This window comes from Enhydra lutris, unplaced genomic scaffold (genome assembly GCF_002288905.1).
Source record: "Enhydra lutris kenyoni isolate GAN:26980312 unplaced genomic scaffold, ASM228890v2 scaffoldscaffold26, whole genome shotgun sequence".
Classification (NCBI taxonomy): Eukaryota; Metazoa; Chordata; class Mammalia; order Carnivora; family Mustelidae; genus Enhydra; species Enhydra lutris.
The window spans coordinates 14554618-14572584 of NW_019154110.1; the positions used below are offsets into that span (position 1 = coordinate 14554618).

Here is a 17967-nt window from a genome sequence, read left to right on the forward strand (position 1 = left end):
GGTCAAAATGCTGTAAGCTGGCTTTAAAACCTAAACTTACAGGGAGTATACAGAAGGTTTTCGAAGAAAAAGCAGAAAAAAATCTGAAAATAAGCATATCCTGATCAAATGACAAAAAAACCACCAAATTTATTTTATCTCATATCTGTTTATTAAAACAGATAATTCTACATGCAGGCATTTTTTTCTTCACATCTACTGTGTGCCTGGCATTCTGCTCAGTGATGAATAAGCCCTGGTATCTGACCTGAAGTAGCTCCGGATCAACTTTAGGGGGAGAGGGAAAGGACTAGTAATTTATTGAAATCTAAAACCTAGGCACTGTATTGATACAACTGTAAGAGGTAAGTGTCATTTAAGAATTTTGAATCTATTATTTTAGGGGACTGATGGAGCAAGGTGTTTAATTCTGAGGACTGAAGGCTGCTTAGATTACAGGACTGGGCTGAAAGGTTTGAGGGCGGAAAGAGGTGGAAAGCTGCAGGACTTAGACTTTGGAGTCTGGCTCACAGGGGAAGGGGAGGGGCCCTTTTTTCCCTATAGAGCCGAGGAGATTGGGAAAGGCCCATGAGAAGAAAGTAAAAGGAATTTAGCAGAGAACCAAACTACTTTCCCAGCTCATACATCTTTTCTGTAAAAAGCTACTTAAGAGCCAAGACAGTGTTTTTCTGGTTTCATCCTCTTTAACGCTAGAACCCTGCCAGAAGGGGCCACTTATAGATCTTAGTCTTTAGTGCTTAGGAGCCCAAGAAATGCTGCTATGAGCAAATATTCAGAGGATGGAAATACCAACGGGCAGCAATGCCAAGATATCCAGGCGCTATCCACGGAGACCCAGCGTAGTGCTGATCCCCAAACGCCATCCCTTCCAGGCTCTCGCAACACCATCTTTCACTTTTTCTTTTATCTCCTGCCTGGAAGGCTCCACCGTGGGTGGGAATAAAAATCTATTCTCCTGTTGCCTCCAGGCAGCTGCCAGCAGTCTGTTTGCCTTGTTCTTTACTGGCAAATCATTAAACAGTCCCCCCAAAGCAGGCCTCTTCCCCAGGGCCACCCCGTGGACAGGGATTCAGAGCTGTGGTCAAAGGGCTGTCAGCACTCGGGCTGGAGCCTTTGGGTCGAATCCAACACAAGCCTCTTCGGACTGTTGCCTCTTCGGAACAGAAGCCTCCTTGGCGTGATCTCAACCCCCAGTGGCTTCTGAGGAGAGACTCTGGGCATCTGAGTTGGCTGGTGTCGTGAATAATTTTGTCCTTCTCCTCCTAATGTCATTTCTTAGCGCAACTATCTTAGAGCCCCTCTATTGTTTCTTGACCAAAGTGCAGGCCCGTGCTCCATTTTCTCCCCACTCACTTTCCAATGTGCATGCGGTCTTGTGTTTACAGCCCCGGATCTGGGGACGGGGACCAACCAAGCAAATGCCATAACTTCCCATCCCCACTCACAATGTGAAGTTCAAAGCTGACCACAGATTTAGTTGTGCTGGCCCATCTGGATACAGGCTCCGTCCCTCAAAGGATGTATGAGCACCGCGGCGAGCAAGTCGTGGATAGCTGGCACCGAGTTTGTGGGGCGACTTGGAATCCCTGCAACCTCTCAGCAGGAGACTAGGCCTGAAAGACATGGCATGTGTGAAATAACCAGATTAACGTGGCTGTTTCACACCCTTGGTTAAACTCACCAACCTCAGCAATGCTTAAGTAGCTCTGCTGGGAGTCCTGACAGGCCTGTGGTATATTGACGTGAATAATCTGATGTCCTCAAGTCTCATTTCTGCGGTCTTCTTTCACAGAGGCTGTCTGGTTTTAGTCTGTGGCCTTTTCGGTATTAAAATCTCGACAGAAGTAATTATTTAAATAGCAGCAGCAGCACTGCCTGGTTCCAGCAGGTCTCTAAATTTCTACCATCCCTGGCATGAGTTTAGCTGTAATAGCAGCAAAATTGGAAAGCAGACGGTGTCAAGACTGTCCTCAGGGAGCATCTTGGGCTGGGCTGGAGCCCTGTGGGGGGGCCGGTGAACTAGTGTCATGTGGTAAGAGTGAAGGCTGCCTGTAGGAGGGGCCCTGGCCCAAGCCTCCTTAGACCCTTATCCTGGAAATGGGAGGGCAAGTGTCGCCCTAGCGATACTGCCACCCGTGCCAAGACCTCAGCTCTTGCTCGGATGACCTCTTTTAACAAGACTTAGGTAAATGAGGGGCCTCGAGCAGTGCTTCCCGAAGGATGGAAGGCAGTGAAGGCAGTAGGGTCTCCCTGCGACAGTGGTCACTGACTGAGGGGCAGAACTCAGCTGACACCTCAGGACCTCCTAGTGTGGGATTCTTAGAGGTTTGATCCCTGAGAGCCTCACCTGGTGGAGGAGAGGAGTTCAAATTGTGTGACTGGCGTGTCTTCAGAGGTCTTGACCTTCGTGGGCCTCAGGACTTTGGCATCCTGTTTCATAGCTTTCCTTCTAAAGAGCATTGATGTAATTAAAACATTTGGTGAGCTCCCTCTTCTTTGCTCCTAACTTCGTGAGTAGCTTCCAGAGGTCATTCTGGGCTGAGTCAGGACAAACCGTGTTTCTGGGTGGGAATAGAATGGACAGAAGCTTTACCTCTTGGGTAGCGGAGATTTTCCTCTTTCCCTCTGATGATTGCCAAGTAAGCTTCTTCTCTGATATCAATTTATTTCAAAAGCAACTTAGACGGTTAGCTCTTTCTTCTTTCCCCTCCCTTCTTCCTGCTCATGACTCTGCTTCTGACCCTGTGAACTACCCATCCATAGATGCCAGGCAAGGTGTGGGGTCAGGAAAACCCCACCGTGGAGGCCATTTTAGGGTCATGAGGTCCACTTACATCATGGAGTTTGTCCAGGATCTGAGAGAAGGATAGGTGAATTTTAAAACTGAAGAATGAAACCTGTAATGTGGAGCGAGACAGAGAGGGAAATTGTAGTCTGATTGAAAGACCATTATTGAGGTCTGAGCTTCTGTGACCTCTAATTTCAGGACACACCTTTCTCATCCTAAACAAACATGGACTGTTCACTGGGAAAGCATCTCTGAGAAGTATTTGGGTCTGGCTACCTCTGTTGTGGCTAGGAGAAGAGATGAGATAAGCCCTAGGAGACAGAAGGGAAACAGGGCTGCTGGACAGAAGGAGCCTAGGCCCAGAAGGAAGAGGAGCAAACAGACCTTACTTCTGTGTTGTTGCTGAGAATGATTCAAGTTGGAACATTCTACAGATGGAGGTCCTGAAGCCTTCCACCCATGCATTGCGGTATGCACCTAATGCTTGCTGCCCCGTGTAGAATCCCTCCCAGTGCACACCCCTGGAGGTGGCATGACTGGATGGAGAGGGTACTGGCATTGAATTCTGGAGCCCTCCACCTCCTATAACTAGCTGTGTGGCCATGGGCAGTCTGTGACTTGAGTCTCCCATTCCTCATCTGTCAGAAGTAAGTTTTGAAGGGCCTTCGAGGCATGAACCAGGCCCGGCTATTAGTAATTCACAACTCTTTATAAACTATATGGCAACTGGATTCAAATGAAATTTTATTAATTCTTTCAGCAAATACAAAGGACCTCCAAAACGCAAGCCCCCGGCTGGACTTTTTTTTTTTTTTTTTTAAGATTTTATTTATTTATTTGAAAGAGAGCAAAAGTGATCATGATCAGAGGGAGAGGGAGAAGCAGAACCGCTGAGTGGGAGCCCAATGTTAGGATCATGACCAAGCCCAAGGCAGACGCCTAACCGACTGAACCACCCAGGCACCCCCACCCCCACCCCCGACTAGACTTCTGATGAACTCATTTTCTGTCTCAGACTTTGTCCCCTTGCTTCCTGTTGGAAGCTGGCACATCATTTCCGTTCTCATGTCAGCCCAATTGCTCACTGGCACACCTGTCTGCCAGGAGGTTCTCTGGATCAAGTGAGAAACACAGGAGGCCTCTGTCACCCATCCTCTCTCTGCCAGTCCACTCTCATCAGGGAGCCCAAGGCTGTACTTGGCTAGCCCCACCAATATTATTTTCTTTTGCACCTTAAAAAAAATCACACAATTAAGCAGGAATACATTTTCCTTGTTTAAAAAAATATTAACAGAATAAAAGGAAACCCCTTTTGACAATTTCCCAGCCTCCCAGCTTAATTCAGTAGGAAACTCAGCCATCCCAAAGATTGTAGTGACAAGCTAAGGAAAGGAAGAGAATGAGGTCTAGAGGTTTCCAAATCCAAGCCTAATCAGTCACCATTAGGATCTAACCTGTGGTTGTGAACATTGACCTCTTTAATAAAGGACAAGGTGACCAAACTAGGCCTCCGAGGCTGTTCTGGTGCTGTGGGCAGGAAGCAGCCACTTCAGGCCCAACTGTGTTTCCCAACGCCTGAGCTACAGAGCTTGACTTTATGATACTGGTGTGTCCTACTGCTGGAGATAAGAGTCAGGTAGTTCTAAGTGCAGGTAATGGAGGTTGCACAGAAGAGATTGATTATAAAATCTGAAAAGAGGAAATGGGGAGAAAGGTGCCTTTGATGCCTGGCCAATGTTCCTGATTACAAAGGCAAAATTGTAGCAGGCAGTAAAGTTCCTGTCCAAGGCCTGGGTGAAGGTCCGTATGTGGAATCAGAGAACTAAGAGATTATTGCAGCAGAGGTGGGGGGAGGAGGGTGGCTGGAAACAAGAGACTGTAAAGAATTGCTTGCAAAAGCACACACCCTAAGATGAGGAGATGCCGCGGATAAAGAAAGACCAGCATTAAGTTTGGGGCTCAGTTGAGCCCTGGAATGCCCTTTGTGAGGAGGTAATGAGATCACGTGGCCGCTTCACGGGAAGGAGGCAGGCTGAGAACTGGAATAGCTTGTTCAGTGGGGTTTGGGGGGCTGAGCACAGGAGGGAAGTGACCGTGGGTAATGAGCTGTCCCAGACTGTGCCTTGTAGAACACTGGCATTCAGAGGCACTGTTGACAATCACCAAGGGAGTAGCACTCAGAAAGGTCTTTGTCCCTTCCACAATGAGGAGGGATTTTACTGTTGCAAATGTAATAATAAAACAACTACCATTTAATGAGCGTTGACTGAGTGTTGGGCTCGGTGCTAGGCATATATCCATTATCTCTATTCTTCATAATAATCATCCCATTCTATAGGTGAAGAATGTGGGGCTCAGAAAGGCTAAGTAAGGGCACCTGGGTGGCTCAGTGGGTTAAGCCGCTGCCTTCGGCTCAGGTCATGATCTCAGGGTCCTGGGATCGAGTCCCACATCGGGCTCTCTGCTCAGCAGGGAGCCTGCTTCCCCCTCTCTCTCTCTCTGCCTGCCTCTCTGTCTGCTTGTGATCTCTCTCTGTCAAATAAATAAATAAAATCTTTAAAAAAAAAAAAAAAAAAGAAAGGCTAAGTAACCTGCTCTAGATCATACAGGCAAATGACAGAGTCAGAATTGGAGCCTTAGGTCTATTTTGGAAGGGAGGGGGAAAATCAGAACAAATAAGTTAAAGGAGGAAGACAGAGACATAGAGAACAGATCCAAGAATAGGAAGTACAACACATACCACTAAAGGACAGTATTCATGTCTTTTCATAGTTGTATAAAATATGTGTGCAAAGCTGAGTTCTCAGCCAGAGTGGCCTGGACACTGAGAGAAAGTTCAGGCTCCTCTTCATTTGCCCCTGTGGCAGCATATGGGATGGGTGTCCCAACTTCTGACCTTTCAGAAACACACAGATAACCAATCCTTAAGCCCGTCAGGTTTTTGGGGGCCCTCCCCAGCCACACCCTCTCTGAATGCTACAAACCTGTTTCTCTTGGCTCTCTCTGGGTGTCACTGAGAGGACAGGTGACACCTCCTTATTAGAAGACCTTGCATCCTAAGGAGGCAGGTGCATTTGGATCTATTTTCTTCTCAGGGGCCTTCTTCCCAGCTGAAAATCCCCTGGAGGAGGGAGCAAAGACAGCCCGGGTCACACCCAAGGAAGACTAAAACAGCTTTGCTAGGTAATGAATGGTGTCCTAGTTGAATGACTTTTTTTGTTTGTTTGTTTGGTTTTTAATCTGAGAATACTTGAAAAAGTCTTACTATAAAAGAGTCAAACCATACAAAAGTGTAATGAGTATGGTTTTCATGCCACAAATACAACTGTACAAGAAATCTGTTTTCTTGAGAGCTTCCCCTCACAGAGCAGCTGAAACAGAAATATCTGAGAGACCCCTCTGAAACTTGTCTGCGCTGGTCACCACGAATGTGCCCATTGTTCAGGTACAAGTGTTCCCTTGAAATCTGCAGAGGTGCGTCATCTTTGCCCAGGCCCAGCCTTCTGGAATCTACCGCTCCTGGGGCCCAGCCTGCAGACTCCTACAACTTGGCATATCCCCAGACTCTGCCCCCCATTCTCTAGGATTCCTGGGACTCTAATGGCCCCTACTCCCCCCCCCCACCCTACACACTCCTTTCTGCCTCCAGGACACTCAATATTTTCCTCAAGGAGTTCAGTCCTTCACAAAAGGCAGGAAGATAGGTCTTTAGCAACACTTGCTTTGGGCAAGTGCCCCTGAGGCAAGGAAATAGAGGGGGGTGGGGCCTCTTTTCTTGGAATGGCAGGAAAGAAAAGACAGAGAACAAAACATAAATAGCTTTCATTCTTTTCTGTTCTTCCCCAACAGCAAAAAAACAAAACTCAAATTAGTATCTTGGTATATCATCCTATGACTGAAATGTTCAAAGCAAAAGCACCAAACTCTATCTTCACCGTCTGCTCTCTAAATCCTCTCCCAAAGCCAGCATTACCAGAATTTTGGTGTGCATTGTGTTGCCTTTATTAAAGTTAACGGTCAGCTATCTGGTTGTCAACCTTTAATATTTAATAGAAAAAATACTGGTCGAGTACCTACTGTGTGGCAGGCACCAAAGGGTTGCCATGGCTTGCAAGGGGGGACAAAGTATGGGAAGAAAATGGTAAGCCCAGAGCAGGCAGAGCCTTTAAGCTGTGTTTATAGACACAGATTTTGTTCCAAGAGCTATGAGAAGCCTTTCAAGAGCTTAAAGTGGAAGAGTGACACAGGTTAGCATTTTAGATCACTCTGGCTTTAGTGTATAGAGAACTGGGGGTGGGGGGTGAGATGACCCCAGTTAAGAGGTTATTTCAGCAAACTGGAACAGCAAAGATGGCGGCCTGTATTAGAGTAGCCAGAGTGGGAATGGAGGAAAGAGGACAAAGAGGAGACATGTTTGGGAGATAGGATTGTTAGAATCTGGTGATTGGTGGCTGTTTCTGGTGGGGGTAGGGCTGAAGGAGAGAGAGGAAGCAGGAGGACAACATCTGGCTTGGGTAGGAGGTGGATGGTGATTTCAATCCCTAAAATAGAGAACACAGGAGGAGTAGTTTTGAGGGATAAAATGATTAGTTCAATTTTGAACATGCTGAGATTGAAATGTCTCACTTAAGCTTCTTCAGGCAGAAACATCCAGGCCGTACATGTCGGACATTTGGTCTGGAAGTCAAGAGGGGTCTGGGCTGCACATATGTCATCAGTGATCTCTGAAAGCCATGCACTGGCTGGACTCACCCAGGGGGTGCTTGGAGAGTGAAAAGAAAGGAAGGCAGAGGACAGAATCCTGGAAGTCACCACCAATGTTTCAGGGACTTGTTAAGGAATGTAAAATTAGGATGGCCATGAGTTGGGGGGAGGCATCATGTTTTCAAAGTAAAATGGAAATTATTCTTAATTTATTATGATTATTTTTTACATTATCCTACTTCTTTCATTTCTTCTGATCTCAGCTATGTAATTCTGGACATGTTACTTAACCTTTTTTTTTTTCTAGTTTTTTAAAAATTCTGGTTAGTTAACATAAAGTGTGATATTAATCTCAGATGTAGAATTTAGTGATTCAACACTTCTTACAACACCTGGTGCTCATCACTTGACAAGTGCCCTCCTTTATCCCCATCACCTATTCAGTTCATCCCCACCCCCCCACCTGCCCCCAGTACCATCACTTCTCTACAGTTAAGAGCCTGTTTCCTTGGTTTGTCTTTCTCCCTCTTTTCCCCCCTTTGCTCATTTGTTTTGTTTTTAAATTCCACATATGAGTGAAATCATACGGTATTTGTCTTTCTCTGAGTTGTTTTGCTTAGCATAATGCTCTCTAGCTCCATCCACATCATTGCAAATGGTGAGATTTCATCTTTTTTTTTTTTTATGAGTAATAGTCCCTTGTGTTCCTATACCACATCTTCTTATCCATTCATCAGTCAATGGATACTTGGGCTGTTTCTATAATTTAGCTGTTGTAGATCATGCTGCTGTAAACATCAGGGTGAGTGTATCCCTTTGAACTAGTATTTTTGTATTCTTTGGGTAATAACCTAGTAGTGCGATTGCTGATTGTAGGGTAGCTCTATTTTTAACTTTTTGAGGAACCTCCATACTGTTTTCCAGAGTGGCTGCACCAGCTTGCATTCCCACCAGCAGTGTAAGAGAGTTCCCCTTTCCTCACATCCTTGCCAACATCTGCTATTTCTTGTGTTGTTGATCTTAGCCATTCTCACAGGTGTAAGGTGACATATCTCATTGTAGTTTTGATTTGCACTTCCCCGATGATGAGTGATGACGAGCACCTTTTCATATGTCTGTTGCCCATCTGCATATCTTCTTTGGAAAAATAATCTGTTTATGTCTTCTATTTTTTAATTGGATTATTCATTTTTGGGGGGTGTGGAGTTGTATAAATTTTTTTTCTTCAAATATTTATTTAAATTCTAGTTATTCAACACACAGTGCAATATTGGTTTCAGGAGTAGAATTCATCCTTCTCATACAAGGATGAGATTCATCACTTACATACAACACCCAGTGCTCATTATAATAAGTGCCCTCCTTAATAATGCCCATCACCCCTTTAGCCCCCCCCAACCCATCTCCCTCCATCAACCCTCAGTTTGTTCTCTGTCTAAAAGAGTCTTTTATGGTTTGTTTCTCTCTCTCTTTCTCATGTAAATTCTTTATATATTTTGGATACCAACCCTTTATCAAGTAGGTCATTTGGAAATATCTTCTCCCATTCTGTAGGTTGCCTTTTAGTTTTGTTGATTGTTTCCGTCACTATGCAGAAGATTTTTTTTTTTTTTATGCAGAAGATTTTTATTTTGATGTAGTCCCAACAGTTTATTTTTTATTTTGTTTCCCTTGCCTCAGGAGACAGATCTAGAAAGAAGTTTCTATGGCTGATGTCAAAGAAGTTACTGTCTGTGCTCTTCCCTAGGATTTTTATAATTTCAAGTCTCACAATTAGGTCTATAATGCATTTTGAATTTATTTTTGTGTAGGGTGTAAGAAAGTGGTCCAGTTTCATTTTTTTGCATGTTACTGTTCAGTTTTCCTAACCCCATTTGTTGACATTCTTTTTCCCATTGGATATTCCTTCCTGCTTTGTCAAAGATCAACTGACCGTATAGTTGTGGGTTCTTTTCTGGGTTTTGTATTCTGATCCATTGACCTCTGTGTCTATTTTTGTGCCAGTACCATACTGTTTTGATGACTACGACTTTGTAATATGACTTGAAGTCCACAATTGTGGTGCCCCCAACTTTGTTTTTCTTTTTCAAGGTTGCTTTGGATATTTGGGGTCTTCTGTGGCTCCAGACACATTTTAGGACTATTTGTTCTAGCTCTGTGAAAAGTGCTGGTGGTATTTTGATATGGATTGCATTAAATCTGTAGATTGCTGGGGCATCTGAGTGGCTCAGTCAGTGAAGTGTCTGCCTTTGGCTCAGGTCATGATCTCAGGGTCCTGGGATCCAGCCCCATATCAGGCTCCCTGCTTGGTGGGGAGCCTGCTTCTCCCTCTCCCTCTGCTCCTTCCCCTGCTTGTGCTCTCTCTCACTCTATCTCTGTCTCAAATAAATGAATAAAATCTTTTAAAAAGGGGCTCCTGGGTGAATCAGTAGTTAAGCATCTGCCTTCAGTTCAGATCATGATCCCAGGGTCCTGGGATCGAGCCCCACATCGGGCTCCCTGCTCGGCAGGAAGCCTGCTTCTCCCTTTCAAATGCCCCCAGCTTGTGTTCCCTCTCTCGGTGTGTCTCTCTCTGTCAAATAAATAAATAAAATCTTAAAAAAAAAAAATCTTTAGAGGCGCCTGAGTGGCTCAGCAGGTTAAAGCCTCTTCCTTCTGCTCAGGTCATGATCTCAGGGTCATGGGATCAAGCCCCACGTCGGGCTTTCTGCTGAGCGGGGAGCCTGCTTCCCCCTCTCTCTCTGCCTGCTGCTCTGCCTACTTGTGATCTCTCTCTCTGTCAAATAAATAAAAATTTAAAAAAAAAATAAATTAAAAAATATTTTAAAAAGAATAAGTGAATCTGTAGATTGCTTTAGGCAGTTATAGACATTTTAACAGTATTTGTTCTTTTAGTCCATGAGCGAATGTCTTTTTGTTTCTTTGTGTCATCTTCAATTCTTTTGTTAGCATAATTTTCAGAATACAGGTCTTTGACATCTTTGGTTAGGTTTATTCTTAGGTATCTTTTATTTTTGGTGCAATTGTAAATGGGACTGATTTCTTTTTTTATTTTTAAAGATTTTATTTATTTGAGAGAGAGAGAGAACACAAGCAGGGGCAGAGGGAGAAGCAGGCTCCCCACTGAGCAGGGAGCCCAACATGGGGCTCAATCCCAGGACCCCGGGATCATGACCTGAGCCAAAGTCAGACGCCCAACCAACTGAGCTACCCAAATGCCCCAAATGGGATTGGTTTCTTAATTTTTCTTTCTGCTGCTTCATTATTGGTGTATAGAAATGCAACAGATTTCTGTACACTGATTTTATATCCTGCAACTTGACTGAATTCATGTATCAGTTCTAGCAGATTTTTTGGTGGAGTCTTTTGGGTTTTCTATATGTAGTATCATGTCATATGCGAACAGTAAAAGTTTGACTTCTTCCTTGCTGGTCACTTAACCACTTAATGCCTCAGTTTCTTCATCTTTAAGATGGAGACAGTAGTTTCTAGAATGATCATCATCATCACTAGCATGGACAATGGAGGGTTGACTCTGTGTTCATTTGGAGTTACATGACTCCAGAGGCCGGAGTCAGATAATCTTGTGTGACCTTCACTTCCCTGTGCCTCAAGCTTCATTCTCTTCTTTAGATGGGGATGATCACAGCTACCTCATAGTGAGATAGCATCTAGAGGGCCTGGTATGCAAGAGGCATTGACTAATGGCTAATTTCCTCCCCTCCCCTCCTCCATAACCTTTTCAGGACCAGACAAGTCTGGCGACTCCGACACTAAGTTTTCCTCCTGAATCTCATCGGAGGCATCCTACAATACGGCACCGCTTTTTGTACTCTGGTTCCCTCTGCAGAGGTCTGAGGGCAGAGTGGTGGTTAAATATTTGCACACCTTTCTCTAAAGACAACTCTTCTCTGAGGTGACCTACCCCCTCAGTTGACCCCCTGGTCCATGAGAGGCATGCTGGAGTTATCTGAAGAAGGCTGACTGTGGGTCACAGCTGGAGAGCAAGCAAGGTGGACTCCCACGGCTTCAATCCGTTTCCTGAAGGGGGATCTCCCACCTCTTTGTTCTGTTGGAACAGCTGCCTTCTGCCTCCTGACCACCCCAGACAGTTTTCTGTCATTACCGAGGAACCTTCTCGAGTACAAATCTGTAGTCTCTGCTCCTCAGTCTGGAGCTTGTTGACCTTTCCAGCCTAGTCTCCTGCCTGTCCCTCCCCACCAGACCTGATTGCTGGAAGTCCCTCTCAGATCCTGCTGATTCCTCCACGCTGGGCATAGGCTGTACCTCCTCTGCCAGGAATGCGTCCTCCCCTTTCCGGTGGGCCCAGCGGGTGAGCACCACCTGCTCAGAATCCGAGGGAGTCCTGAAGCCCGCCACTGTCCTGCAGGCCTTTGCATGAAACTGTGTCATAACATCACCCTACAGTGTATTTGTAACTTGTCTTCTGAGCGTCTTTAAGGCAAAGAGCCCATCTTATTTATTGTTGACTCCCCCACGGATCACACAGGGCCTGGCACCAGGGAGGCCTTCAGTGTTGGTAGAATGAAGAAATGAAGGAATGTTTGGTTGGACAAATGGGCAGACAGACAGACTAATGGGACTGAAGCGAGAACAACCCGGGCCCTGGCTGGCCTTTTTCCAGGGTTTGATAGGGGATGTGCGTAAAATTTCTCCACACTAAACTTTGGTCACCCCAGACTCGTACTCCTTAAATTCTGGGAGCAAGAATGGCACTCCCATTTCAACACCCCCTGCCCAAAGATGTGTATTCACAAGAATGGAATTCAAAGCTAGGTGGTGTCTGTGTTTGAGAACCCACTATGTTCGGGTAACTGCAGTGACAGTGAGAGGAAGTAGCATGACAGTGCTCTCAGAAAGTGTGCCCGTAAGTCCCTCACCAGCATTGTCATCTTCAGAGTCAGCCTCATAAATTCAAAATGCTGTCTGGTTCCTCTGATGCTTCTTTCTGGAAGTCCTTTAGGCTTCAGCAGCAGCGGACAGGGGAGTAGGCATGCCTCCCTCATGCAGAATCCCCTTTCTTGCCGCATATACTGGGTTTCCACGCGAGATCATACTTTGTCTCACAGCACTCTGGGGAACTTAGACTCACATGGGCCTTTGAGTCACCTCACGTATACAGAGGGCACTCTTGTCCCTCTGCTCGGGGGATCCTCTGGTCTGTCAGCACACATTGGGCCCACTCGCCCCTGAGTCACTGCTCCGCACCGACTAGGCTAGGGACACAGGGTCCCAGACTGGCCCCCCACACCCTCAGAGCAGAGGCGCTGGGCTGGCCCCTCTCTACTGCATTGCTGCTGAGGACAGGATGAGCCCCTAGAAAGTGTGATGTTCAGGGCTGTTAGCCAAGCCTCACTCTCCCTGCCCGTGCCCAGCTTCATCCCAGGATGGGCCCAGGGCAGGGGCAAAGGGAGCTATTGAGAGGAACAAGGCAGTGCCGAGTGAGAAGACCCAAGCCATGTGAGAGCTGGGGATCTCAGGGGGCACCCAGGGGATCTCAGGGGATCTCAGGAGGCACTGGTGGCACCCAGATGCCCTGGAGAGAGCATGGAGGGAAGGCAAGGTTCTGAACGTGCTGATGTGGGCTCTTAGCCTGGGGTTTTGGAACAAGTAGAAGAAGTAGGTTAGAGAGGCTGAGGCAGTGTGAGGGTTGTTGGAGTGGCTCTGCAGTGGACTCTTCATGGAGGTCCCCCTTTTGGACACCCTCTTGCCTACCTGCTCCCTGCCTCCGTGTGTTCTTGGCCCTGGCACCCCGGAAATGACAACTGATGGTTACTAGTTTCCTCTGAGACCTCCAGATGAGAAGGCCTGCTCTTCCATACCACTAGGAGACCTGCCTTGTCCCTCCCTGGAACCGCGGGCAGGTACTTGGTTCCTGCCACTTACCACTTCCCCTCGAGCCTCCCTAACCTCTCCATCTCTCCCTCTCTCTGCAGTCCCACCCCCTGTACCTGTGCAATGCCAGTGATGACGACAATCTGGAGCCTGGATTCATCAGCATCGTCAAGCTGGAGAGTCCCCAGCGGGCCCCCCGCCCCTGCCTGTCCCTGGCCAGCAAGGTGGGTTCACACCTGCCCCCACACACGCTCTGAACTTCACCCAGCTCCAGGCCGTGAGAGGCCCCTTTGTTCTCTGTCCCCTTGCTGCCTAGGAGAGATGGGCCCAGTTCACTCAGGTTTTCCTAACTCATGATGGGTCTGAGAGGGGTGGAAATTCAAGCCTCCATCCTTTCCCCACCAACCACCCTCTACCAGCAGAACCTGTCATCTAGGGCATGCTGCCTGCCCCATATCCCCCCCCCCCCCATCATCTGGAAGTTCCTAAACCCCTTTCCCTGCCCAGATCAGAGCAAGGAGGGGTCAGTCGAAGGGCTTTTCCACCTCTCAGAAATTTTAACTGAGCATATGCAAGAATAGCAGAAACAGATGCCATTGCCCTATCCCTAAACATCTTCCTGCAAGATCGCAAACCAGTGGCTCCACATTTCCATGGGGCATCGCTGGCCGGAGCTGGTGGCAGCTGCCGCCTCTCCACCGTCCCGGGCTCTCGGGTTTGCCTCGCTCCTCCCTGGCCTGCTACCTCAAAGGCCCTGTGAACATGTGCATTTGTGATTCCTGCTCTAATATTAGTTACCGTTCTCTATGCACTGACTGTGGGCCAGGTGGGACAGATTCTTTACGTATCATCTTGTTTACTTTGCACAGCAATCAGGAAAGCTAGACATTTTTATTCTCTATTTGACGTATGAGACAAGTGAGGGTCAGAAAACTTAAATAACTGGGGCACCTGGCTGGTGCAGTCAGTGGAGCATGCGACTCTTGATCTCAGGGCTGTGAGTTCAAGCCCCACCTTGGGTGTAGAGAGTATTAAAAAAATAAAGAAAGAAACTTAAAAAAAAAAAAAAAGAACAAGAAAAAACTAAGTAACTTGCTAGGGTTACAGAGCTAGGAAGGGGTGGAGCTGTGATTTGAACTGAGCCTTGTCTACTTCCCAAACCTGGGCTTTTAATCTCCTTGTGCTGTTGCCTCCCATTCTGGCCGGGAACACTAAATGCATATGAGAAGATTCTCAGGGTGACCTAAGCCAGAGATTAGTTAGATTCTATGCAGGTGAGTAAGGTCGGCTTAGAGGAAGGGGTCCAGCTCCCCGTGGGGTAAAAAGAGGAAGCTGCGGGTCCCAGCCCCTGTGCCTGCTCATTGTGCCTGGGCCCAGATCCCCTTGGGGGTTTCCTGATCCTCCCGAGGCCTGCTTCCTGAGCCAGGAGTCTCAAGGAAGCAGCCTGGGTTCTTCCACGAGCCCACGGAGGGGACAGGGATGTGGGCAGGTTTCAAACGTGGCCCCACACGTGGGTGGAGCTGCTCTGCCAGGCTGGCCACACCAGTGCAGAAGGGGGCCGGGGGAGGATGTGGGAAATGGGGGCCAGGACACACCTGGAAGGGGGAGAGCATGGTTTCAGTGCAAGACTGTGTGGGTCTTAGGGCATCTGGGTACCCTCGGTTGGTTAAGTGGCTGATTCTTGGTTTCAGCTCAGGTCATGATCTTGGGATGGTTGAGCTCAAGCCCCACGTGGAGCCCCACGTGGAGCACCCCCCTTCGTTTGGCTCGGCACTCAGTGGGGAATCTGCTTCAGGATTATCTCTCTCCCTCTGCCCCTCCTTCAAAAAATAAGTAAATCTTAAAAAAAAAAAGAAGAAGAAGAAAAAGACTATGTGGGTCTTTAACAGCAGCAGAATTTTGTTAGATTGAAGCTACCCTGCTTCTGGCTATTCCATTTCCCTTGCTTGACAGAATATGGGCAAATGCCATTCATTTATTCATTTGGTAGACGAGTACCTAGTGTTTGGTAGTACGAACGTGAGGACAGAGAGAGAGAGAGAGAGTGTGTGTGTGTGTGTGTGTGTATGAGAGAGAGAGAGAGAGAGAGCGTGTGAGATGCAGGCGTGTGGGAGGAGAGAAGGGGGAAGAAGGCCTCAGAGAAGCTTCACTCTTCTTCTAAAGCCGAGTATGATCTCCCATACTGTGAACACTGGGCCACATCAGGACGCCGTCCGGATGGGAGGTTTCCTTCTCCCCCTGGGAGGTTCGCACTCCTGCAGGAGAACTGAGGCACATGCGCAGAGGCTAGGAAGCAAGGAACATGAGGGGAGTGCTCTTTGAGGCACTTAACCTTATTGTGCCTTTGTTTCCTCTGCCATAAAATGGGGCTTTTATTTTCTACCCCAGTGATCATTGTGAGGATAAAAATGATATATGTCAAGTACCAAATAGTGCCTGAGCTAAAACAAACACAGAAACAAAAAACCATTAGGGATTTAGAAGTGCCTTGGCCCGACCCTGGGACCTGCCTTTCTTCCACAGCTTTGGCAGTTGCCGCTCAGGCTTCCTCCCCTGTACTCGCTCCTCAGCTGCTTCACCCAGGGCTTCTCCTCTCCCTCATCTCTGTGGGCGTGCTCTAGCCCTGTGTTCTCCAGCTCCTCAGCTGCTTCACCCAGGGCTTCTCCTCTCCCTCATCTCTGTGGGCGTGCTCTAGCCCTGTGTTCTCCAGCGGGGCAGGTCCAAGGCTTCCCTCACACCTCATTCTTTGGCCTCGCCAAGCAGCTCCTATCTAGGGCCCCTTGGCCCAAAGGAGGTCAGTGAAGGTAGGAATGGAGGTGTCTGAGCTACTTCCAAGATTTATAAGTCCCACAAACTTAACTAAAATATTTATTTATCGCTTTTGGTTATAAGTTATCTCATAGGAAAATGAATTATACATAACAAATGCAGTTAGTTTGGTAAAACATTTAAAAAAATATGGCTTGGGGTGCCTGGTTAAGCCCCTGTCTTCCATCAATTAAGCATCTGCCTTCAGCTCAGGTCATGATCCTGGGGCTCTGGGATCGAGCCCCTCATTGGGCTTCCCGCTCAGTGGGGAGTCTGCTTCTCCCTCTCCCCTCTGCCCCTTCCCCTGCTGCTTCTCTCTCTCGCTCTCACACTACCTCAAATAAATAAATAAAACCTTTAAAGAAAATTTTAAAAATAACAAATATATGGCTCATGGGAGGCATAGGGAAAAGGGGGGTTTTAACGATAAAAGTTTGAGAACTGCTGACTTCCATCGGCTCTGCTCTGGAATACGGATTAGTGTTAGTGCTGTCGTCACCATCAACAGAGCTGGGGGTCTTGAGGTGACAGCCCTGGGCCTGAAGCCCAGCATGTCCACTGCCCCTCAGCGTGACCTGGACACTTTAGCTCACCTCTCTGGGCCTCTTGTTTCCTCATTCGTAGACAGGAAATAATAATGGAACTTACATCAGAAAGTAATTGTGAAGATTTCATGGGACAGTGCAGATGGAGGCTCTCAGCCCCATGCCAAGCACATAGGAACCACTCAGTGATCACAGTTATCTCTATTGTCATCACTGGGACCATCATCCCATGCTTTCAGAGTTAACAAGATTGGTTTTTTTCTTTTACTGGTACTTCTCTTGATCTTTTCTGAAACCCTCACCATGATTTTTCTGGACTCTTCAGTTCCTGTCGCTGCCACCCCCTACCCCTATCTAGTCATCCAAATTGGTTTCTGTTTCTCTATGAGCAACTCCACAGCCATCCTTGTGATTACCTAGGCCCCAGTCACCTCATGCCTGGACTAGAGCAGTGGCCTTTTTCCTGATGGAAGACAGCAAGGCCCCGCCTCTCCTACCATAGAGACCACAACCTGGTAACCAGGCACTTGGAAGACTGAAGTCCTGAGTGGGAATCCTGCCTCCATTTCTTATCAGCTTTGTGATCCTGGGCAAGTTGTTTGGTGTCTCTGAGCCTCAGTTTCTTCAAATCAAAACTGATGACTGTCTTGTAGAGTTGTGAGGAGTAAATGAAATCATGTACCCAAAGCATGTAGTGATAGCTGATATGACAATAACTAATACTTCAGGGACACTGACTATGTCTGAGGTACTACTGTAAGGTTTTATGTGGATTAATTTATATAGTCTGCAAAACAACCCTGTGAAGTAGGTCCTATTATTATCCCCAGTTTACAGAAAGGAAAACTGAGGCATACAGCAGTTAAGTGACATGCTCAAAGTCTCACAGATAACAGTCAGTAGGAAATTCCGGACTCAAACCTGAGCAATCTGGGCAGAGTGGGTCTCAATAAAGGTTATATCCTTTCTATTTCCTCCTACCCTTGCTTTCAAGCCCAGATGAATTCCACCTCTTCTACTGAATCTTTCCTGACTGGCCCAGCCCAGGTAGCCCATTAGGGGCAGAAATCCCTTGCTTCTGGCATGCTGCCGGGGTCTCTGTTTGTGCTTTACACACCAGTTTTCACGGAGACGCTTTGTGGGGAGGGGGAAACCAAGTCTCTTTCCTAACTCCACCCCCATTCTCAAACTCAGCTCACTTTTACTGTGTATTGTGTCAGATTGTGTGTGTGTGTGTGTGTGTGTGTGTGTGTGTGTGTGTGTGTG

At 47.2% G+C, this 17967-nt stretch overlaps 1 protein-coding gene across 1 annotated transcript in view; it reads left to right on the forward strand.

Annotated features, from left to right (window-relative positions):
- Positions 1–17967, forward strand: part of LOC111151340 (ring finger protein 43) — a 65138-nt gene that overhangs the window by 35013 nt on the left and 12158 nt on the right. The window contains 1 exon segment of the mRNA XM_022509283.1: positions 13450–13572. Within this exon segment, the coding sequence (XP_022364991.1) occupies positions 13450–13572 (123 nt within the window).